Source organism: Phocoena sinus, chromosome 1 (assembly GCF_008692025.1).
Source record: "Phocoena sinus isolate mPhoSin1 chromosome 1, mPhoSin1.pri, whole genome shotgun sequence".
NCBI lineage: Eukaryota > Metazoa > Chordata > Mammalia > Artiodactyla > Phocoenidae > Phocoena > Phocoena sinus.
The window spans coordinates 68,756,852-68,781,552 of record NC_045763.1 but is presented as its reverse complement, the minus strand read 5'-3'; the positions used below and the strand labels follow the sequence as shown (position 1 = coordinate 68,781,552).

Genomic DNA, 24,701 nt, shown 5'->3' with positions numbered 1-24,701 from the left:
ATTTTTTTTTTTTTGCGGTACGCGGGCCTCTCACTGTTGTGGCCTCTCCCGCTGCGAAGCGCAGGCTCAGCGGCCATGGCTCACGGGCCCAGCCGCTCTGCGGCATGTGGGATTCTCCCGGACCGGGGCACGAACCCGTGTCCCCTGCATCAGCAGGCGGACTCTCAACCACTGCGCCACCAGGGAAGCCCCAGAATAAGTTTTTAAACGTAAATATATTTTAAAAATTAAAACACCTAAGAATGCAATGTATACATATGAAAAAGTAAAATATTTATATGCATAACAAGTAGTAGCAACATCATTCATAAGCAGCAGTTAGTGTTTATTTTCCCCATATTTTGGTTTAACACCATAGCGGTAGTTTATTCTTTTTAGGGAAATTGCATATGGTACATATAGCATATTATGAGTAAGTTATAGAAGGCTGTGTAATTGGAAAATTAATTCCAAGTAGCAATATTTCCTCTAAAAACACATTTATTATCAAACAAATTATTTTTAACTAGTGGACAATAAAATGTACCTATAATTTATTAAGTCCAAGATATATAGTCAACTTGCATAAAATTATATATGGCATTTTAAAAACAACCTATTTCTAAAATATCAGTAATTCAGGCCAATTGGGATTTCCACAGGAGATAAATTGCCATTAATATCCTTTTTATGAAGAAAAGGGCTGCCTTAAGAACATTATAGCTATGTTATTAAGAAATGCTACAACATACTTTAAAAATCAAAATGGTGAAACATATGTATTAGGATATTCTTTTATGGGTACCAGCCCTATAGCAGCATTTCATATGGTGGCTTTAATCTAGTTAACTAGATTTCCAAGTGACTTGGGTTTTTATTTTCTAGAAATACCTATCACATTTATAGTTTTGTTAAGAATTTAAATTTCCATCATAAGTGAGAACCTATCATACTGATAACGTAAAGATATAAGAAATAAAGTACTTGGATATCCTAGTACCTTATTAGAAATATATCTACTAACTCCACAGAAACAAGTTTTACATGTAAGCAAAATACTAAAATTTTCTGATTTGGGAGAAATGAAATAAAATACAGTGAATGGTTTTCTCTTCTTCTCTAACTGTAAAAATCCCTTTTGCCTTTTTATTTGACCCGTCTATTCATGCAATTTAATGAACCCTTGAAATAATTTACATGTCTTTATACAGAATTCACATCTACATCAGTAAATGGCCAGTCCTTTTATATTTTCAGTGCCTTATCAAAATATGGGTAACAAAGTTTTTCATTCTATGAGGCAGGAAGATGTTTCCTAAGTACTTCTTTGGATGATGAGGATATAGTATCTGGGAAGGACACCTCAAATTCTATTAGAAGGTCACCACGTTGCTCAGGATTTTTTGGAAACGGTAGCCCATATCCGATAATTCTTCGCCTCATTCCAGGTTTCACAATATCATTTATTGTCATAGGTATGGTTCTTCCATCCATTGTTGGCACATTAAATGAGCAGCCACACAATGCCTAAAATGGACCAAATAAAATTAACAAATTTCAAAACGTAAAAGTCTAATCAAAAATATTACCAGCTGTAAAGGACGATACCTCTAAGGCAAATTTTAACCTCCAAAAGAATATCAATAATTATAAGACTTTTTCCACATTAGAAAGTCCCTTCAGGACACATATAATCAGACATTTTACAAAAGAAGGAAAGAAGAAGGGGAAGGAAAAGAAAAGGAAAAACGGAGGAAAGAATGTCTTTCACATTGCCCTGGAATGAAATGGATTGTTTGAGGCTGCTATTACAACATTCAAGATGCAGGGGTGGAATGGAAGAAGAGAAGAGGGAGAAATTCAGGACTAGAAAGAAAAAGATAGGAGCAACTACAAACTTCTCTGGAGGGAAAATGTTAGGACAAGAAATATACTTAATGTTTTAGTCAATAAATATTTACTGAGTACCTACTATATGCCATATATTCCTGTTAGAGGCTGAGCACATAGGGACCATGCACACAGACCCCACCTCAAGGAACGCACTAAGAATTCAGAAGCAAACTAGTAATTATACTACAGTATAAAGTTGGCACAGAAGTATGTGCAGAAGTCTTTTGTGAGAGAAAGGGCACCCAACCTACCCCCTTAGCTTCAGGGGGTAAGTTTGGGGTAAGCATTGGACCAGTAGCAGGTGTTGAGGTAGAGTGAGGAACAGCAGTGTTCCATAGAGTACAGCTCAGACAATGACACAGAGGTATACAAGATAATAATACATCAAACTTAGGGAAATGCATATACATTGAGGGTTAGAAATCAGATTAAAAACAACCTTTTAAGATAAAGAGTTTAGACATTATGGTAGATGCTATGTGGAGTCATTTAAGAATTTTAAGCAGGGAACTGATATGGCCTTATTTGCAGGATTACAATCCAATTTGAGAAATAGTGCCTAAAAATAGAACAAATACGAACTAATGTATTAAAGCAGTACCCTCATAAATTATTTTGTCTTTTAATACTTTTTTTGTTATATAATTATTAACCCAAGTTAACAATTTTGGAAAAATTCTATACATGGACTAAGGTGATGAGATTACAGTGCAGCTCTCATAAACCATACTTGTAAAAAACAGAGTAGAGTTAATCTAGACTAGGCCTCATAGTATATAATTCACTTAAAATTGTGATTTAAATTGTTAGTATAAATAACTAGACTTAGAAAGTATAATCTTATCCATAAATGAGGTATAATAGTGGTACTACCTCAGAAGGTTCTTATGATAATTTTAAAAATAATGTGTAGTAAACATAAAACTGTTAGCTATTATTTAGATAAATGCCCTAAGATCACATGCATAATTCTGTTTGGTTTCAGAATCCTATGTCCTACCAACTTACCTCTCGTAAACTAATTCTAGCAGTATAAATTATATTTGATCCATCTCTTTTGAATTTTGGGTGATCTTTATCTTTAATGACAAAAACAATGTCTGCTGGAATACTAGTTGGTGTTTCATCTCCTTCCCTTGGAAAAGTAATTTTGGTACCTTCTTTCCACCCTTTTTTTATCTCGATGGTAAGAATTTTGTCCTCAGTTCGATAACTCCTTCCATCAGGGTTTAACCTTTTTCGAGAAATCTTCATCCGTTTGGTACAACCACTATATATTTCTTCAAGTGATACTCTAAGTTCATGAATAACTGGAGGATCTTGTTTGAGGCGGGATGGCCCCACAGAATTCCTGTCTCTTGGATATCCATTCATGCTGAATCCAAAGGCGCTAAAAGGATCTCCATCTACTTCCATTTCATCAGAATCTCTACCACCACCCATCCGTCTTCCAAAGAAAATTTCAAAGGGGTTGGAACCTCCGAAAAATGCTGCAAATGTGGCATGAGGATCGCCATGAAAGGTGTACCGGAAGGTACCTCCTTGTCCATCAGTACCTCCTGCCCCTCCTTTCAACCCTAAATGAAGAGATAAGCATGATTAGAAAAATGCTTACAACTCTTGAAAGTTAAACTTTCAACAACTGTATTACTAATAAACGTTGGCTAACTTAGGTTGCTATTTATTAATATTGGCCAGAAATGCCATTATAACTGAATACAGAACAGCTACATAACTTCCAATCATTCCACCCTAAGTTAAATTTTTATCTTTAAAATTCTTCTTCCAAACCCCATCTTTTTTTTTTTAAACTGGTTTGTTTTTTTTTAAAACTTCATTTTTTAAAAATTAATTTATTTTATTTTTATTTATTTTTGGCTGCGTTGGGTCTTTGTTGCTGCAGGTGGGCCCTCTCTAGTTGCGGCGAGCAGGGGTTATTTTTCATTGCGCTGGCTTCTCTTGTTGCGGAGCATGGACTTCAGAGCGCAGACTCAGTAGTTGTGGCGCATGGGCTTAGTTGCTCCGCGGCATGGAGGACCCTCCCGAACCAGGGCTCGAACCCGTGTCCCCTGCACTGGCAGGCGGATTCTTAACCGCTGCGCCACCAGGGAAGCCCCAAACCCCCTCTTTAATGGTAAATTATTCCTGAGTCTTTGTTCCACAGGTAAAAAGAAAATAAATAAAAATCGGGAACCTCTTATCTCATAAGCTACTGGATTGATAACCTAAAGTATATAAATTTAAGTTTTTAAAAGATGTCGTTCAAGGGGTAGGGGAGGGAAGAATTGGGAATTCGGGATTAGCAGATGCAAACTAGTATATATAGGATGGATAAACAACAAGGTCCTACTGTATAGCACAGGGAACTGTATTCAATATTCTGTGATAAGCCATAATGGAAAAGAATATATATATATATATAACTGAATTACTTTGCTGTATAGCAGAAATTAACACAACATTGTAAATCAACTATACTTCAATAAAATAGAAAAATAATAATAATAAAAAATAAAAGATGTCAATTGAAAGGTCTTCAGGAATCAATGCAAAATACGTAACCTAAATCTTTGAGTACCATTATAATCAGTGAGCACAAATCAATAATATAAAATACCATATTTATACTAACTATCTGTATTTCAGATCACCTTTCACTGTTTAAGAATTAAACAGAACTCATTTGTGGCAGAAAGGGAAAAAATTCTAATAACAGAAAACCCTATGAAAAAAATTTTTAGACACTAAAATTGTTATCCTATCCTAGATAACAAAATTCTTTATCTAGGCATACCATGTGATAGCATTAATTTCAACAGCATGTGAAAAGACTGAAATCATGAGCTGTGAACTCTTTTGACATGTAAGGCCTTTGGGCTGGTTATTTCTGTCTATTATGGTCAACCTGCTTCAGACCCCAAGATAGTGACCCTTTGATCCTCTTTTTTAAGCTCAACTAAGTAATAAGTAGCTCACAAGAGATTACATATTTGAAGTAGCATTTTCTACTACATACTGAAGGAAGATTCTACTGAAACCCACAGAACAACAGTATAGTGATCTTTTAAGGGATCAATACTGACAAGGATTTATATCATTACAGTATCAGCAAAGTTTCTGAATAAGCCTTATGGGCATTCCTGACCAAGGAAACAAGCAGGAAAAGAATATAAAAATTATGAAACTGTAAAGAAAAAGTCAAGCGAATTAAACTAAGAGATTCCAATATATTCAAGCAGTGACCAATTTGAGGGCAAGAAATACATTTTATTCATTTTTGCATTGCTCATGCATACAGGTCTGAAAATGACAGGCGCTCATGTTTGTTTATTTATTTAAATTTATTTATTTATTTTTGGCTGTGTTGGGTCTTCGTTTCTGTGTGAGGGCTTTCGCTAGTTGCGGTGAATGGGGGCCACTCTTCATCGGGTGCGCGGGCCTCTCACTATCGCAGCCTCTCTTGTTGTGGAGCACAGGCTCCAGATGCGCAAGCTCAGTAGTTGTGGCTCACGGGCCCAGTTGCTCCGTGGCATGTGGGATCCTCGTAGACCAGGGCTCGAACCCATGCCCCCCACATTGGCAGGCAGACTCTCAACCACTGCGCCACCAGGGAAGCCCCGCTCACGTTTATTGAATAAAGGGAATGAACTAATTCTTAAAGCCTCCAAAATTAAACTTTAAAATGTATTTTGAGTGTCAAGATATTTGAGAAAAGGCAGAAGCAAAAACAACATAAAGTATAATCACACATATATGAGAAATTTAATAATAAAAAATTCTACTGAAGTCACTCAGCATGATTTCACAGAGTTTTACGTGTCTTATTCTATTTGGCAACTTCCACTAAAAGGTATACATATACTCTACTTCATCCAACAGTGTCAGATGATGTTTAAATTTTTACCTTCATCCGTGAATAGAAATCTGGAGACACAAAAAGAAATCTAACAATTTGAAAATTGTCAATACATGTATTGGATGATATATCCAAATAGCACTCACGGATATGCCTTGTAGAATCAGAATGACAAGTACAAGCAGGACAAGAACTTTTAACACAGAACTCATCCAAAACTTCTTTTTATAAATTTTAGTGGTATAGTTATAACTCCAAATGTTAAAAAAAGCTAGTGGCAGATTTTTTAAAAATGGTATATATATATCATATAACTCAAGGTCATTACCAATGTGATTAAACCAATGCTAAATTATTTCAATCACTTCATCTTTCATCCCACAAATAGAGTATAATAATTTAACAGAGTTAATAAAGTAAATTGAGTGAATTAGCCTGCCCAATCTAACCCTCTACAAGACAAAATCTAAATGTTTTGGACCTATAATGGATTCATGAAAAGAAAGAACAACATTTTAAGTTATTACATCATGGGTTTGGCTTTTCTCTAAAAGCCCTTCCTTCCTCTGCCAAAAATGGTAACTCAGTCAGGATTACAGAGTCCCTGAGAAGATTCACACACTGAAGTGACGTTTATCAAAGCTAACAGCCAACAATGCAGCTTTGACACTAAACAGTCAACTACGTATCCTCTATGACTGAGAAAAATCCTACCAAAATTCACACCAATACGACATGAATTATTATGCAAGTATCACTTGCATTGCCCGGCACTTGAATTGTAACAAGCCTGTCATCAACTAGAGTCAACTCTTTACTACATTCTGACTGCTCATGGAAAATTTTAATATTCAGCTAGATTCCCTCTGCTATCCAAAATTTTTTCTAGACATCATCATCACTCGTGTGAGCAAGAAATGCACCCCAGAGTCAACATTTACCTATGCTGTACCGACAGCTATTATTTAAAAAACAACCAATCAACCAATTTGCAATCCAGAAACAATTATGTGTCTGGGATACTATCCATAACAATGATATCCGTTAGTTAGTTGATTAAAAGTTTATCAAAAGCAGCAGCATTGGAGAAGAATTAGGATTTCAAAGAAAAAAAATTATAGGACTTTAAAAACTTTCTTTAAGGAGATCTAATATGTGAGAACCCAGATTTATAAAAATTACTTACAGAGTTAACTAGCATAATGAAATTCTTTAGACAGCTTTGATTCATAAAAATACAATTTACTCACTTAAAAAAATATATAGTAAATAAATTCAGTTGATTAACTATATGAAGAACAGAAGTTGCAAGCTAGTATAAAGATTAATATACTAAACACAAATTTGATCATATAGATACTACCTTTCAATATTTAAGTTATTGAGTAAAACATAAACAATAAAAAAAGAAGGCATAAGGAAAAAGAAATGTTAGAAAACTAGACTACTATGAAGATGTGTTCTTGAAAATCTTTTTTTTTTTTTTTAAGTCTTTTAATATAAACTTCTGTTGACATCACGGAACAATTCAGAACTAAACCGAAAACTTTACGGGAGAGACTGTTTCAAAATTCAATTTCTGTAGTTCTATGTTTTTTGTTTCAAATGATTCAACTATGGAGAAACGTCTCTATATGGAAAAATAGTTTTATTTATTACATACAATAAAATTAACCCATTGTAAATATACAGTAGTTTTAGTGAAGTTGTAGAATTGTGCAACCATCACTACAATCCAGTTATAAAACATTTCCATCAACCCAAAGAGTTCTTTCATTTCTATTCGTAGTTAATCCCTGCTCCCACCTCTAGCCCTAGGCAACCACTGATCTGCTATCTTTCTCTATAAATCTGCCTTATCCATGCATTTCATATAAATGGAGTAACAGAATATGTAGTCATTTACATCTGACTTTTTTAGCATAGTTCATGAGGTTATTCCATGTTTTATTAAATCAGTCCTTTTAATTGCTAAGTAGTATTTGTGTGTGTGTGTGTGTGTGTGTGTGTGTGTGTGTGTGTGTGTGTGTATACATATACAACACACTTTATCCATTCACTAAAAGATGATACTTTCGGATTTTTTCATTTGGGGCCATCACAAATGGTGCTGCTGTGAACACTCACGTACATGTCTTTCTATGGACCTATATTTTCATTTCTCTTTTACAGATTCCTAGGAGTGGAAATGCTGGGTCATATGATACTTTCAAAACATCTCTATTTTTATTCAACCTTTAAAAAACTCAGAATTTAAAATTGTGGATATTAGAGGGGCTTCCCTGGTGGCTCACTGGTTAGGAGTCCGCATGCCAATGCAGGGGACACGGGTTCAATCCCTGGTCCGGGAATATCCCACATGCTGCGGAGCAACTAAGCCCGTGCGCCACAAATACTGAGCCTGCGCCCTGGAGCCCAAGAGCCACAACCACTGAGCCCGTGTGCCGCAACTACTGAAGCCCGCACGCCTAGAGCTGGTGCTCCGCAACAAGAGAAGCGACCGCAGTGAGAAGCCTGAGCACCGCAACAAAGAGGAGCCCCTGCTCTCCGCAACTAGAGAAAGCCCGCGAGCACCAACAAAGACCCAACGCAACCAAATAAATGAATTAAAAAAACAAACAAACAAACAAAAACCACAACCAAGTAGATATAAAAAAAAAATTGTGGATATTAGAGATTTTCAAAACACAAATATACTGGGATCACTGGTTCTGGTAGGTCCTAAATATATAAATTAGCATGTTCAACTCATACAATTCTCAGTTCACGGTTCCTTATTTCCACAGTCTCAGGCCTTGCAAAAGAATGCAATAATTGGGGGAAAAAAGTATATAAGGTAAATTAGTAATGGCCCCACAGTCCTAAAATTATTGTTATGTTACTTCTAGAGAAACACATAGGGCTATGGAACCAGGCCTGCCGGCACAAACTGATCAATGACAGGCAAAGACAAAAGGTATTTTCCCACATTTTAACAGTATACGTAACGAGGTATTTTAAATAAAGGATAAGTAAATATAATGCTTTTCTGTAAAGGAAGATAATTTCTAAAACATAATCGAATAACTTTCATTTAACTGTATTTTAAAGTAACATAACTAGAGAATTATATTTCTGAATAATATATGTCAATGCTTTAAAAAACTTATTCTTCCCTATTACCTCTATTGCTTATATCAATTACCTGAGTCAAGAACAAAAAAAGATTTGGGGTACACAGATGATCCTGTTTTAGTCTTTTTTAAATTCACTCACTGGTGATGCTCAGTAAAAATCAAACTGGAGAAATATCACCCAAGAAAAACACTATTAAGAGGTAATATTAAGCCAAGAAAAATGTATCATTTGGTGACTTGAAAATTCTGCAAATATCCTTAGTAAACACTGAATCTTATGGTTTAGTTATAGACAGGTTTGAGCTATTTGTGAGATGGGGATTAAATCAGTGGATATTTGCTTTTTCATGGGAATTTATTGTGTTACTCCATGTTTGTAGATTTCTTTACAAAATTACAAAATAACTTCTTCAGAAAGAGTAGTATATGGTTAGTAGTATCTCAGAATCCTGCTTAGGTTTTGAGAAGAACCAAATCATAGTATTTTGAGTAGTATGGCCATAAGGAACCAACAGGATTGAACTGCCCACTATTTGCTTTTTTCAGTATTTACTTTGTAAGAACCTGATACTGCAGGTCCTCATCACACCAAAACTGGCAGCAGAAACTGCAATTTGGGGCAACTCAGATCAAAAACAAAAAACAACAACAAAAAACCCTCTACACAATCACCCTGCTTATCTAAATTTAATGTTTTAACTCAAAATAAGCAGTTGTTACTTCACTATACTTTAGGATATATTTCTAATTAGGAAAATTTAACATTAAATGCAATAAAGGAAGCAAAAAACCCGAGAAAAGTTTTCATAACTACAATGATTTAAAAAAAAACATCTGGGGAGAAAAATTAGTAACAAAACAACTTAGTCCTGATATAAAACGTTGAAAATCCCAGAACCTGTAGAAATTAAAGTGTTGTTGTTAAATTAGCGATTTAAAATAGTCTTACTTTATAGCTACATTTATATGGAGATGATGGATAAATACTTTAAAATCCAGAATGATAAAAGGATAATCTTCAATTATTCCCATTTACTGTATTCAACTAGTTTCTGATCTCACAATCCAAGAAACAAAAGTGTGGCAGGGAGAGGAAAGGGAAGTTATCGTGCCTTCCTCTATACCTAGATAGTAAAATTTTAAAAGAAATAATGTTACCTTAAAGTAAATCAATAATTGTTCTAACTAGGTGGCCATTTTAGGTCAAAAAATTATATTTCTGAGATCTCATTTTCTTGGCACACAATTACTGTTTACAATTAAGCTAAAAACTTGTTCTGGTATTTTATGACATCAGGAAAATTCTTTCCTCTCCAGGCAGAATGCCAAAAACAACTACAGCTAAATGCCTGGGCCTTCGGCTTCTCAGAGAGACGATTCTGTCCTGTTTAATTTAAACTAGCTTTGCCATAAGAAAGGCAAAAAACTTCTTTTGTTTTTGTGAATAAAATATAAACTACCCAGAATTTGAACTGCCAATCTTAAGATTTTAAATGACTAAAGAATCTTTATTGGTTCTGACAGAAAATTCTTTAGAAAACAAAACAGGTTGCATAAGACTTTTGACACAATTTCTTAATGAGTATGGGAATTTAAGGTTTCTTTTCAAACATAATGTTAACATTATAAATCTAATGGTAGAATATACATATTACAAAATGTCAAAATCCATAAAAAGGCAAACAAATACATTTCATTCATAGCTATATAACATTCATTCATATGATCAGAGATGAAATCTTGTTTTCATCCATTATTTGTCTTTCTACTTTTGAAATGTCAGAGAATTTAATTTAATAACCAGAAGGCTGAGAGAGAAAAAAGAGAGACAGAGCTGGAGAAACAGAAAGATGTACACTGAATACTTACCTTCCTCCCCAAACTGATCATATATTTCTCTCTTTTTAGGATCACTCAATACTTCATAAGCTTCTGCGACCTCTTTAAATTTTTCCTCTGCCTGAGGAGATTTGTTCTTGTCCGGATGAAATCTGAGGGCTTGTTTTCGGTAAGCCTTTTTAATATCTTCATCTGAAGCTCCTTTTTCAATTCCCAAAATGCCATAATAGTCTTTCCCCATTTCGAATGCCTTGAAATGAACTTAGATTCCCTTTGTGAAAGAAAACAGCGTCCCCAGTCTTAGCAATACAATGATTCTAAGAAAAATAAACCAAGCTGGGTATTTTAAAAGTTAAAGCAAATCAGCAATTCAGCTTTGCTGTCTTAAGGCAGCAAGCAGACAGTGTCTCTGTATTTAATTCCTTCCCCAACAGCTCACTTACAGATAAATATACACTACACAGGAGACGGCCTCCTTCTAGATCCTCCCATTTTCACTACGTGTCTCTGTACTTTCTAGAACAGCAAATGCTACAGGACGTCACTTCCCCAGCTGCCTCTAGTCAAAGTATTGAGCTAGGTTTTCTCCTCCTCCACGATTAACTATTCATTTTCCTTCTGGCTGTACCATTTTTATGTCCTTTTTAAGAGGCCAAGTGGATTAAGAAACCAATATTTCAGCACAGAATGTCCTAACTACACATTTATTTACTCCATTCTAGGTAAAAAAGCAACAAAAAAATCATTATAGCCATTAAGTATCTTACCATTAAAATAAGTTAAAGTTATTATACAAATAAAAATACTTATTTTAGGTATATTAATTTCAACTTCAAGTTATTCAAATGTAAGATATACAATACTAAAATACGGTTTGTTTAAATTAAAATTGTCAAATAATTTGTGTCATTTTCAAAATTCCTAGGGTCTATCAATCAGAAATGCCAGGAATTTGGCATTGTAAAAGTCTACATGTTATAAATATCAAAAGCAAGGTTTTAAAGTCAGTAAAGGACTTAAATATGACTTTAGCTGATGATTTTAACTCTTTTTTTTTTGTAGTATACAAGAGTTAATAGTTCAGGCAAACTAATAACTTCTGAAAGCTTCATATCTGATTTTAGTTACTTCAACTAAAACAGAATGAGATCTGCCCTCCCCACTCCTAGGGTCACTATTTAAAGAATTTTTGTCCTGCTTCAGGAATGATAGGAGAAAGTATCAGGTTACAGACAGTAAAAACTCATGTTTCTTTTATGACTTTAACCGGATCAGCTTAAAATCTGGATATGCTATTTATGAGGCATGAGAGATATTTTTTCTTTTAAAAACACACTTTCCCGGGCTTCCCTGGTGGCGCAGTGGTTAAGAGTCCGCCTGCCGATGCAGGGGACACGGGTTCGTGCCCCGGTCCGGGAAGATCCCACATGCCGCGGAGCGGCTGGACCCGTGAGCCATGGCCGCTGAGCCTGCGCGTCCGGAGTCTGTGCTCCGCAACGGGAGAGGCCACAACAGTGAGAGGCCCGCGTACCGCAAAAAAACAAACAAAAAACCCCTCACAGTTTCCCTAATTATAAATATAAATGCTAACTGAAGATTTTGGAAAACACAGAAAGAAAAAAGAATAAAATAAAAACCTTCCTGGGCTTCCCTGGTGGCGCAGTGGTTAAGAACCTGCCTACCAATGCAGGGGACACGGGTTTGAGCCCTGGTCCAGGAAAACCCCACATGCAGCAGAGCAGCTAAGCCCGTGTGCCACAACTACTGAGCCTGCGCTCTATAGCCCGCGAGCCACAGCTACTGAGCCCGTATGCCACAACTACTGAAGCCTGCGTGCCTAGAGCCCGTGTTCTGCAACAAGAGAAGCCACCACAGTGAGAAGCCCGTGCATCGCAATGAGGAGTAGCCCCCACTTGCCACAACTAGAGAAAGCCTGAGGGCAGCAACGAAGACCCAGCACAGCCAAAAATAAATAAATAAATAAATAACAAAACAAAACCTTCCTATCATACCACTTTAGGTAATCCCTGCTAAATGTTAGTGTGACATAAAAAAATGTCAAAAGAATTGTACAGAGCACTGTATTGAATATCTTAAGTCTGTAAAATTAAAAGAAAACAGAACAGTTATGAGAAAAAGTAAATGTACCTGTATGTTTAGAGTATAAAGAAAGGGTGATGATCACGTTAACCTTTAAAAATATGGGATCACCTACTCTATACACCAATCAGCCTAACATTAATGATTCAGCAATTCTTTCATAATGTTCCTCTTTGTCCATTTTGACAGCTAGGATTTACTATTTCTCAAAACTCTAGAAACACCTTGGTATAGAAAGGTATCGTATTTATCTAGCCTACTTACAGGTTACAGAGGTTTGCCAGCTATTCAGCAAATTTTTTTAGTCCCACCAAGGAGTAGTCAATGTCAAAAGATAAACTTTCAAATCCAGAAAACTTGAGGAACAATGCTAATATCCAAAGTCACCTTAAGACTCCTGCTTTTTAAAAAAGCATATTGCAAGTTGGAATCCAGCGCAATGATCAGCATTGAGAGTAGAGTAAAAATATAATAAAAATCATCTATTCTAGAATTAATTTCCAAGAGAGTTCCTTTAAATATTTATTACCAAAGAACACTGGTATAGTAATATGAAAATTCTGAATTGTTCTGGTGGGTAATGCTGGGAACTAAAAAAAACCAGATTCTTATCTGATTCAATCATTTTCAGAGAGCTAGAAATATTATCAGGACTTGACATATTAACTGATTTCAGAACCCAAAGGCTAGATCTTTCACATTTCTGAAAAATGCATTACATGTTAACAAATGGAAAGAAATCTGGCTCTTCACACATAGAGAATGGTGATAAAGGATTTTCATATTTTTTCAAATATCATAAGCACACAAAAGGATTATAGTGGTAGTGTTGAAATGCAAGAATTCCCCTCAACTTGGAAATTCCAAGTTAATAAGGAAGAAATTATAATTTTAAGACTTTAAATAGTAAAATAATCTAGCTAGGTTTTGGTAAAATAATCTAGCTAGTTTTGGTAAAATGAGCAGTGTAAATAACTCTTTCAAACATTTAGGAATGGTTATTTAAAATGATTTTAGAAGCACTGTAAATATCATACGTGGAAATTTCTTAGGAAATAATTCAAAGAAAAAATTATATATACAAATATACCCATTGCAATTACACGCAATAGGGTAATGGATCAATGTGGTCATTATTACACTCCATAGTACTTGAGAGACATTTTACTCTTACATACACTTAAAAGTTGAAAATCCATTACACAATCACTTTACATTCAATCTTCTTCATCCAAGTTTGTTTGAGATGAGATGAATGTGGGTTGTTTTTTTGGGGGGGATGGGGGGCGCAAGAGCAATTGTCACCCCTGTAAATAATTATCATGACAAAAATAGAGTGTGTAAAGCAAAGAGTAATGGCAGCCTGTAGGGAAAATGGAGCAGAGATGTAAGCAAAGCTCATCTAATAAGTGTGCTTTTAAAAGTAAAAATAAAAACAAAACCAAAAAAATTACATAATAAGTCTATTTGAAACAGTTTAAAAATCACATAAATCAGTGCTTATTTAATTTTATAGGTATGTGTATGTGTGGCAGAAAATTTGAAGAGAACAAAAACTAACGAGTTAGGAACACCCTTTTTTTTTCTTTAATTTCTTTAAAGCTGCTATATTTTTAACAAGGATATGAAATTAGCGTTTGTATTTTTTAATTTTTATTACTCAAACATAGATGAGATTATTCCATGAAAACACAATTCTCTTCCCTTTATTAAAAGAAAATTACAAAGAGTGAGATTCTTCTTTTTAATGTTTACAGTTTACAAGGTCAAGTTCTCATGCTGGGGTAGAGGTAGTTCATCTCTAACTGAAGGACAAGTTACAATGTATTTTAAAGAAATGATTTTAATTTTTTCAATAAAATCATAAAACTTAAGTATGTTTATTATTTTGTTTATAAAAGTTAATAGCAACAAAACTTTTGTGCTTAATAATATATTTGAGGGAAGTGTATCACTCTCTTTTAGGGAGTCGAGGGCCAGAATTAAGTAAATATTCTAATGACATTACATTTTATTTTTAATAACTTTAATAAAACATCCTTATTTGGGATATTATCCTTTAATAAGTACAGAGAAATTATTTTTACATAAGTATGTGTCCTTTCTGATTTTATCACCACGGTTTAAATATTAAACATGTTTAGAGAATGAGAGCTAAAGATAATAGTATTTTAACTACAAAAAAAACCCCTGGGGCTTCCTTGGTGGCGCAGTGGTTGAGAGTCTGCCTGCCGATGCAGGGTACACGGGTTCGTGCCCCGGTCTGGGAGGATCCCACATGCCGCAGAGCGGCTGGGCCCGTGAGCCATGGCCGCTGAGCCTGCACGTCCGGAGCCTGTGCTCCGCAACGGGAGAGGCCACAACAGTGAGACGCCCGCGTACCGCAAAAAAAAACCCCAACAAACCCTGAAAGTATATAACTAGTCATTCAACTGATACCATCTTCACCTTCTACTTTGGCTTTATTCAGAGACACTAAAAAAGTAAGTTTTATTTCTTCAATTCACAAATCATTTCTCAATTTACAAGAAAATTAGTACAGAGAAAGACAGTAAGCCTTCTAGAGTCTCAGAAGAAATTACTATTAAAATTTAGATCACTGCAATACTTGAATACAAATGATTTCTAATAGTTTACTGATGTTCCTGCTGAAAACTTTTTCTGTCAATATTTAGTTAACTTGGTACATTCAGAACTGAAATTTCTCATTTAGTATTAATATTAGTAACTTATGACTTCCATTCCCTGATACTTCTTATCCAAGAATAAGCAAACTGAGGCTCTTTTATACCTTGTTAACAGTGCTTGAGATATTTGAATAGTGGTTATAAAATCTGCTAAGGTTTATCAGGGAATATTGACAGTGTAGTAGGTAAAAGCACAGACTTTGGAGACAGACTGCCTGTATTAGAATCCTGGCAACACCACTTACTAGTTGTGTGGCCTTGGACTTAACCGTTCTGTGCCTCAGTTTCCTTATCTGTCCAATGGGATTAACATTAACACCTACTTTGCAGGGCTGTTATGAGGATTAAATGAGATAAATGTGTGATGCACTTAAATGTGGATAGTGCAGTCCATGCAAGTGTTAGCTACTGTAATGATAACAATGATTTCATCATATGAACTAGAAGAATTTTTTCCTGGAAAAATGATTACTATACCATATGTATAACAAAATGCCCTTATTTACAAGCATACACATCCACTCACAGAAAAGCTATCCAACTAAGAAGAATTGGCTTTTTCCAAATATTCCAGTTATTTTCTACTTACTCATCTTGACTCTCTGTTAAATTTAGAATCATTAAGACATCATATAGGTAGCATCCATTGTATTCAAATGCAGTGTATTTCAAATACTGTACCAAGACAGTGTGGTATTGGTGAAACAACAATAGATCAGGAAAGGCAAAAAGGTCAATAAGACAGAATAGGGAGCCCAGAAATAGACTCATATAAGTATAGTTAACTGATCTCTGACAAAGGAATGAAGGCAATATAATAGAGAAAAAAGTGTTTGAACAACTCGACATCCACTTGCAAAGAAATGACTGTAGATACAGACTTTATACCCTTCACAAAAATTAACTCAAAATGGATCACAGACGTAAACGTAAAATGCAAATGATAAAACTCCTAGAACATAGGAAAAAATCTAGATGACCTTGGGTTTGGCAATGTTTTTAAAATATGATACCAAAGGAACAATTCATGAAAAAAGAATTCATAAGCTGGGTTTCATTAAAATTACAATTTTCTGTTGACAAAGACACTGTCAAAAGAATGAAAAGGCGGGCTTCCCTGGTGGCGCAGTGGTTGAGAGTCCGCCTGCCGATGCAGGGGACGCGGGTTCGTGCCCCGGTCCGGGAAGATCCCACATGCCGCGGAGCGGCTGGGCCCGTGAGCCATGGCCGCTGAGCCTGCACGTCCGGAGCCTGTGCTCCGCGACGGGAGAAGCCACAGCAGTGAGAGGCCCGCGTACCGCAAAAAAAAAAAAAAAAAAAAAAAAAGAATGAAAAGGCAAGCCACAGACTGGAAGAAAATATTTCAAAAGACATATCTGGTAAAGGACTGTTATCCAAAATACATAAAGAACTCCAAAACTCAACAATAAGAAAACAAACAACTCAGTTAAAAAATGGGTTAACATTTTTTAGTCCTTAACAGACACCTCACCAAAGAAGATATACAGACAGCAAATAAGCATATGAAAAGATGCTCCACAGTGTATGTCATCAGGGAAATGCATACTAAAACAATAAGATACCATAACACACCTACTAGAATGGCCAAAATCCAGAACACTGGCAATACCAAATGCTGGAGTAGAGCAACAGGAACTCTCTTTCATTGATGACAGGAATGTCTTCCACTTTGGAAGAAAGTTTGGTGATTTCTTACAAAAAATACATCCATCATATGGTCTGGTAATCATGCTTCTTGGTATTTACACAAAGGAGTTGAAAACCAATATCCACACAAAAACCTGCACATGAATGTTTATAGCAGCTTTATTCATAATTGCCAAAACTTGGAAGCAACCAAGATGTCCTTCAGTAGGTGAATAGATAAACTGTGGTAAAATCCCATTCAGGCAATGGAACACTATTCAGCACTAAACAGAAATGAGTTTAAAAAATAATAATTTTTTTAAAAAATTAATTAATTAATTTATGGCTGTGTTGGGTCTTTGTTTCTGTGCAAGGGCTTTCTCTAGTTGTGGCAAGCGGGGGCCACTCTTCATCGCACGCGCAGGCTCAGTAATTGTGGCTCACGGGCCCAGTTGCTCCGCGGCATGTGGGATCTTCCCAGACCAGGGCTCGAACCCATGTCCCCTGCATTGGCAGGCAGAAAAAAATAATAAATTTAAAAACAAGAAAATAAAAAGAAATGAGCTATCAAGTGATATAAAAACATGGAGGAAACTTAAATAAATGCATACTATTTGTGAAAGAAGCCAGTCTGAAAAGACTACATACTATGTAACATTTTGGAAAGGCAAAACTATGGAGACAATAAAAAGATCAGTGGTTGCCAGGGGTTTAGTGGAAAGGGAAGGATCAATAGGTGGAGTACAGAGGATTTTAAGGTAGTGAAACTACTCAGTATAATACTGAATGGTAGGCAAATGTCATTATATATTTGTCCAAACCCATAGAATATACAACCCCAAGAGTGAAACCTAATGTAAATTACGGACTCTGGGTGATAATAATGTATCAATATAAGTTCATCGTTCCATCTAGTGGGAGATGTTGATAATGGGGGGGGCTATGCATGTTTAGAAGCAGGAGGTTTATGGGAAATCTTTGTACCTTCCACTCAATTGTGCTGTGATCATAAAACTGATCAAAAAAATAAAGCCTATTTGTCAATTTAAAAATAAATGGATAAAAAGTTGTGTTTATATTTTAAATATATATATCTTTGATTTGAGAGTCAGAAAATCCCTCCAGCCTTGATTTCTGTTGCTGCCTCATATACCTCAATCATACTATATTATTTGAAAGATGCCTAGGGAAAACTATTATTTATCACTGAATCTTCAATTCCTACTAGTGGACTAGCATAAAGGGGTTACAAATGTCTAAAGTATAAGTTAAATAATAAATAAAGACCTAAGAATTTCAATGCTTGGTTCCTAATCTCAGCTCTGCCATTTAGTAGGTAATTTAGGCAAATCATTTAATTTCTTTGAATTCCTATCTCACAAATGTTATTGTGAGAATCAAATAATATGCATGAAAGCACTAAAGTTTATATAATGACATATACATATAAGTTGTTTTCATTATTTTAAGCTATACAAACTATTCTGCTACCACTTGAAGGTCTATTGACCAATCATCTCTCTTTACTGAAGAAATTTTACTTGGTATAAAGCATTAGAGTAACTACCAGAATCACCCCCAAAGGACTCAGGCATCCTCTAAGATCATGCCCCTTGCCATGTTCCCTTTTCAGACCTTCATCACTGAATTTTAGTCTCTTAGTATTAAAAAAATAACTGTGGGGCTTCCCTGGTGGCGCAGTGGTTGAGAGTCTGCCTGCTGATGCAGGGGACACAGGTTCGTGCCCCGGTCCGGGAGGATCCCACATGCCGCGGAGCGGCTGGGCCCGTGAGCCATGGCCGCTGAGCCTGCACGTCCAGAGCCTGCGCTCCGCAACGAGAGGCCACAACAGTGAGAGGCCCGCATACCGCAAACAACAACAACAACAACAAAACTGTGCTATGTCTTCTCTGTAATAATAAGTTATATATTAGTTTACAGTTTATCAAACACTTCCGTATGCTTTCTCATATGTAATCTATATATATGCACACACATCTGATACTGAAAGTAGTGATAAGATTTCAAAGAGCTTTTCAATGGCTAGCAATTTAATAGTGAGTTAAGATATTTTTTGTTTAATTTTTTTTTTTAATTTACTTATTTATTTTTGGCTGTGTTGGGTCTTTCTTGCTGCGTGCAGGCTTTCTCTAGTTGCGGTGGGCGGGGGCTGCTCTTCGTTGCGGTGTGTGGGCTTCTCCTTGCGGTGGCTTCTCTTGTTGTGGAGCACAGGCTCTAGGCACACGTACTTCAGTAGTTCTGGCACGTGAGTTCAGTAGTTATGGCTCATGGGCTCTAGAGCTCAGGCTCAGTAGCTGCGGCACACGGGCTTAGTTGCTCCGCGGCATGTGGGATCTTCCCGGACCAGGGCTTGAACCTGTGTCCCCTGCACTGGCAGGCAGATTCTTAACCATTGCACCACCAGGGAAGCCCGAGTTAAGATATTTTAAACAATACTTAAATAGACATTGTTCCAATATTAACATAAGGAGTACTACCAGGCTGGTGTCCTAATATTTGGCCTGCGTTTTAGATAATACCTAAATGATTACATATAATCAAACTATGGCCATCTAATAATAGAATATATTCTACCTCTACATTTTATACTTTGCTAAAACTCCTTCCAGCACTGAGGAATCATTATCATAGATTCCTTATAGCAAATTGCTTGACTGCTAGTTTGGAACTTAGATTCTATATTCTCATTCCTGTGGAAAGGCTTCAAATTTTGAGCATAAGTTATAAAACCTAAAAAATTTGTCATGGTTACAAATGCAACTTTAACTTTAGGGGAAAAAATTAAAAATTTTTGAAAAGATTCATTTCTTACTCCAACCACGTTACAAAACAGAAAAAGCAAACTTAAGGCAAGTGTCTTTAAGTCATTAAATGCCATCTACTTAAAATTAAACTGTTCTGGAAACCCTGTCTTTTTTCTTAACAATAAATGTCCTTCTTTGGGTAACTACAGTAATTTGGACTTGAATTTGGAATTAGGCAGTCAATAATAGCATGTGAGCGCCCATTTTATAGTATCTGATGGGTACTACAAAACTTGTTTTAAAAGATGGCTATGACCATAGGGAACATTCTCCATTAATAAAGTATCTCAATCATTCAGCAAATGTTTACTGAGTGCATACTATGTGCTATAAACTAGACAGACAACATCCTTGCTCTCCTTCAACTCATATTCTGGTGGGATAAGACAACCAATAAACAAGTTGAAAAATAAATAATAAAATTTCAGATAATTTGAAGTACCTTAAAGAAAAATTTTAAATGTTGCTAAGACAGAGATGGAAAGTGGCTACTTTAGCCAGGGTGGTCAGGGAAGCCCTCTCTTTTTAGCTCCCTTTTAAAAATTATACTAAAAATTTGGCACTAGGGTAGGTAGTTATTTTGGCTAGAGGAAAAGAAGAAAGTCTGGGTATCATACTTTAAAAAATATAATGCTTTCAGAAAAGCAAATGGGCCGGTAAGGAGTTCTTAATGACCTCTTTGATTCTATTATCGAGAGATGTATTCAGCTCTCATCATCTTTTCCATTTATTCCCATTCCCCATGTACAAATGTGTACATATCCCTTCAAATCTATAGCTGACAATCAAATTAGTTTGATACAAAGACAGTAAACAATTAAAGGCCAAATACGTGTTATGTAACTATTATAGGAGTAAAGGGACCATTGAGGCAGAGAGGAAAGAGCATCAAACTTGGAATGAGAGGATTTGGTTCCAGTATTCTTAGTTTTGCTACTCAGGAAAAATCAGGTATTATTCCCTTATTCTCCAAAATGAGTAACATCATCCACCTCATTAGACTGACATATAGAATGAGACAATATGGAAAGGGCTTTACGAAAAGTAAAATACTATACAAATGTTAATTATATGCTCATTTGGGGCAGAGTGGTGGGGATGGGAAAGGTTTCAGAAAAAAAAAAAGTGAGGATCTTGAAAGATTGATACAATTTAGAAAGAAAGAGAGGAAGGGGGAGGGTTTGTGATTTGGACCAAGAACTCAAAGCCCAGAAGCAAAAAGCATAAAATCATTTGATACAGCAAAAAGAGTGGTCAGATTAAATCATATGATTTAGGAAGCTGACAGATAAAAGTTACGGTCAGATTGCTGAAAGTTTTGAATGTCACTTTTTTACTTAATGACTGCTCGTTCATGTTCTTCAAAAAGTGCTAACTTGTTAGGTCTTTGAAATAAACTTTATTCAAAAGCTTGCTTCATTTCTTAAGTGCCAATTTACTTTGAAGCTAGTGAAATTACTTTTTTAGTTGTCTTAGTAAGCTAGGGAAATTAATTCTCTTATTAAGGTAAAAAATTTCATTAATATTTGTAAGCTTCCAAGAGCACCAGTAAAAGATGTCGAACTAACCTAAAAAATTGATAGGAAGAAGAGCTTTATCAATCATAATTCGCCTTGGAATACTGTCTATACCGCCTAAATTTCCCAGTACTTTAATCACTATAGTTATATTAGTAATTCCCAAGTTTTCAAGTTTTGATTCTGTCATTGCTTTTTTTTTTCTTGTGCCAGTCTTCTAACTCTGTGTATTTTATTTTTATTTATTTAAAAATTTTGGTGTACTATATGTGTACTTCAAATTTATTAATTTATGGCTGCATTGGGTCTTCGTTGCTGCACACGGGCTTTCTCTAGTTGTGGTGAGTGGGGGCTACTCTTTGTTGCAGTGCACAGGCTTTTCACTGAGGTGGCTTCTCTTGTTGCAGAGCACGAGCTCTAGGCTTCAGTAGTTGTGGCACGCAGGCTCAGTAGTTGTGGCACACAGGCTTAGCTGCTCCACGGCATGTGGGATCTTCCCGGACCAGGGATCGAACCCATGTCCCCTGCATTGTGGGGACTGCTCTTCATTGCAGTGCATGGGCTTCTCATTTCTCATTCCGGTGGCTTCTCTTGTTGTGGAGCATGGGCTCTTGGCACACAGGCTCAGTAGTTGTGGGGTGTGGGCTCAGTAGTTGTGGCGCACGGGCTTAGTTGCTCCACGGCATGTAGGAGCTTCCCAGACCAGGGCTTGAACCTGTGTCCCCTGCATTGGTAGGTGGATTCTTAACCACTGCGCCACCAGGGAAGTCCTTCATTGCTTGATTTTACAATACTTTTCCTGGCACAAAGCACTATAATAGAATTTACACATTCAATTTGGCCAATTTAACAGTATTTACCAAAAAAAAGATTTAAAATAATATTAAAACAAATTTTTAAAGTACATGCCTTTAAAATAAATAAAATAAAACTGCTTTAGTCATTTTATAAAAAATACTAGAGTTATCTGGAGATACCCAGGCATAAGAAATATTTTCTGCTTTTTAAAAAAGCATTTCCTTTTTGGGGAGTGTAGAACTGATTTTATTCTGTGGTGATACTAAAAAGTTTCCTAATAAAATAGCCCAATAATAACTTGCCCTTCTTTCTAACCCTCTTTTATAAGAAGTTACTGAAAAGCTTACCACAGGACTAATGAATATACAGTGAGCTAATCTCATACTTTCCTAACATTTTAGAATTAAAGTGTTCTGGGACTTCCCTGGTGGTCCAGTGGTTGGGACTCCGCACTTCTACTGCAGGGGGTGTGGGTTCAATCCCTGGTGGGGGAACTGGGATCCTGCATGCCCCGTAGTGTGGCCCCCCAAAAAATTTTTTTAATTAAAAAAAAAAAGAATTAAAGTGTTCTGTACAATATTTTTCAATATTGAATCAGAAAGCCAAAAGAAACTATAGTTTCTAGGTCACTTTAAATAGGTGTTGTAAATTGGTATTTGATTATGTTGAAAGATCACATAACTTAGAGTAGTGCTGTCCAGCAGCGAGCTACAAATAAAGTGAGCTGCAAATGCAAGCCACATGTGTTACTGAAACATTTTTATAATCCACATTTTAATAAAAGAAATGTGAAATTTTAATAATGTATATATTTAACTCAATAAATCTAAGATATCATATACTGCAACATGTAGTCAATAAAAAATTATCAATAAGATATATTTTACAATTCTTTTTTTTGTACTAAGTCTTCAGAATCCAGTGTGAATTTTACACTTACACAACATCTCAGTTCAGACAGCCACATTTCAGGCACTTACCTTCATGTGGCTAGTGACTACTGTATTAGACAGTGTAGATCTAGAGGTTCCTTCCAATTCCCAGTGCTATGATCCAACTTTTCAGAAACCTTAACCTATAAACTTAAGTATATCATACATACACATCTCTGACATGCATATTTAGGGAAAACCAAATCTTAACAGATGAATATTAAAGAAAAGTTCATTTCTGGGAATTCCCTGGTTGCCCAGTAGCTCGGACTCCACGCTTAGGTAACTAAGATCCCACAAGCCATGCTGCATGGCCAAAAATAAAATAAAACTTGGGCTTCCCTGGTGGCGCAGTGGTTGAGTCCACCTGCCGATACAGGGAACGTGGGTTCGTGCCCCGGTCCGGGAGGATCCCACATGCCACGGAGCGGCTGGGCCCGTGAGCCATGGCCGCTGAGCCTGCGCGTCCGGAGCCTGTGCTCCGCAATGGGAGAGGCCACAGCAGTGAGAGGCCCACGTACCACAAAAAAATTAAAAAAAAATAAAATATTTAAAAAGTTCATTTTTACTCATAAAATAGTATTCCAGTGCTGACTTCAGCTGTACATATAATTGGCATAATACAGAGATTAGTATGGCCCCTGCCCAAGGATAACACGCAAATTCGTGAAGCATTATATATTTTTAAAAAGATAGAGGGAATTCCCTGGCAGTCCAGTGGTTAGGACTCCAAGTTCTCACTGCTGAGGGCCCAGGTTCAATCCCTGGTTGGGGAAGTAGGATCCCACAAGTTGCGGGGCGCGGCTAAAAAAAAAAAAGATAAATATGTGAGGTGATGGATGTTTCAATTAGAGGGGAGAAGTCCTTTCACAGTGTACACATATATCAAATTTTCACAATGTGCACTTTAAATATCTTACAATATTGTCAATTATATCTCAGTAAAGTTGAAAAACAAAACATCCCATCTTTCATCTGCAAAAAAAGGACTTTTTGTGAGGACTTTTTCAAAGTAATACTTTACTTTTAGGGTAGTGGGGATGGTTCTATTTACACATGCTCACTCAGTATATGCTTTCACAGTGTTGAAAGTAAAAGCAACGCTGGGAAATGAGGAATTTATGTGATTTTCACTTTATTCTTTTCTAAAGTTTCTCCTCTCACAAGTAGCTAGGGAAGGCATCAGAATCACCTGGAAAACTTAACTGGCTGGCCAGAGAGGAGAGCACTCTGTGGCCAAAGTGAAACCAACAGCTCCTCAGGGTAAGACAAGTAGTAGAGGGGAAAAAAAAAATGATTGTAGCCCAGAGGTAAAGCAGGAAAGGAGAGGATAAGCTGCTGTTTCGCCAAACTGTTAGGCTCTTAGGCAAGACTGCAATAAACTGATTATCTCGCAAGTTTGTTTAGCTCTCCAACTGTTTACAACTCAATAATATGATTTATTTTTTTGGCCGTGCTGCACGGCATGCGGAACTTCCCCAACCAGGGACTGAACCATGCCCCCTGGAAGTC

At 36.2% G+C, this 24,701-nt stretch overlaps 1 protein-coding gene and 1 pseudogene across 8 annotated transcripts in view; one reads left to right on the top strand and one right to left on the bottom strand.

Annotated features, from left to right (window-relative positions):
* Positions 1 to 252: 252 nt before the first annotated feature.
* Positions 253 to 24,701, bottom strand: part of DNAJB4 (DnaJ heat shock protein family (Hsp40) member B4) — a 41,038-nt gene continuing 16,589 nt past the window's right edge. For 3 of the 8 annotated variants that reach the window (XM_032632991.1, XM_032633001.1, XM_032633011.1), the window contains 3 exons: positions 10,714 to 10,954; positions 2,881 to 3,449; positions 253 to 1,506 (listed from right to left, as the gene is read on the bottom strand). In XM_032632991.1, coding sequence (XP_032488882.1) covers positions 1,273 to 1,506; positions 2,881 to 3,449; positions 10,714 to 10,924 — 1,014 coding nt within the window. In that variant the 5' untranslated portion in view covers positions 10,925 to 10,954 and the 3' untranslated portion in view covers positions 253 to 1,272. Of the gene's footprint in view, positions 1,507 to 2,880; positions 3,450 to 10,713; positions 12,046 to 17,063; positions 17,622 to 24,701 lie in introns of those variants that run through there. The other 5 variants (XM_032633021.1, XM_032633030.1, XM_032633039.1 and 2 more) reach the window with 4 other exon arrangements.
* LOC116745259 lies at positions 23,779 to 23,875 on the top strand (annotated as a pseudogene).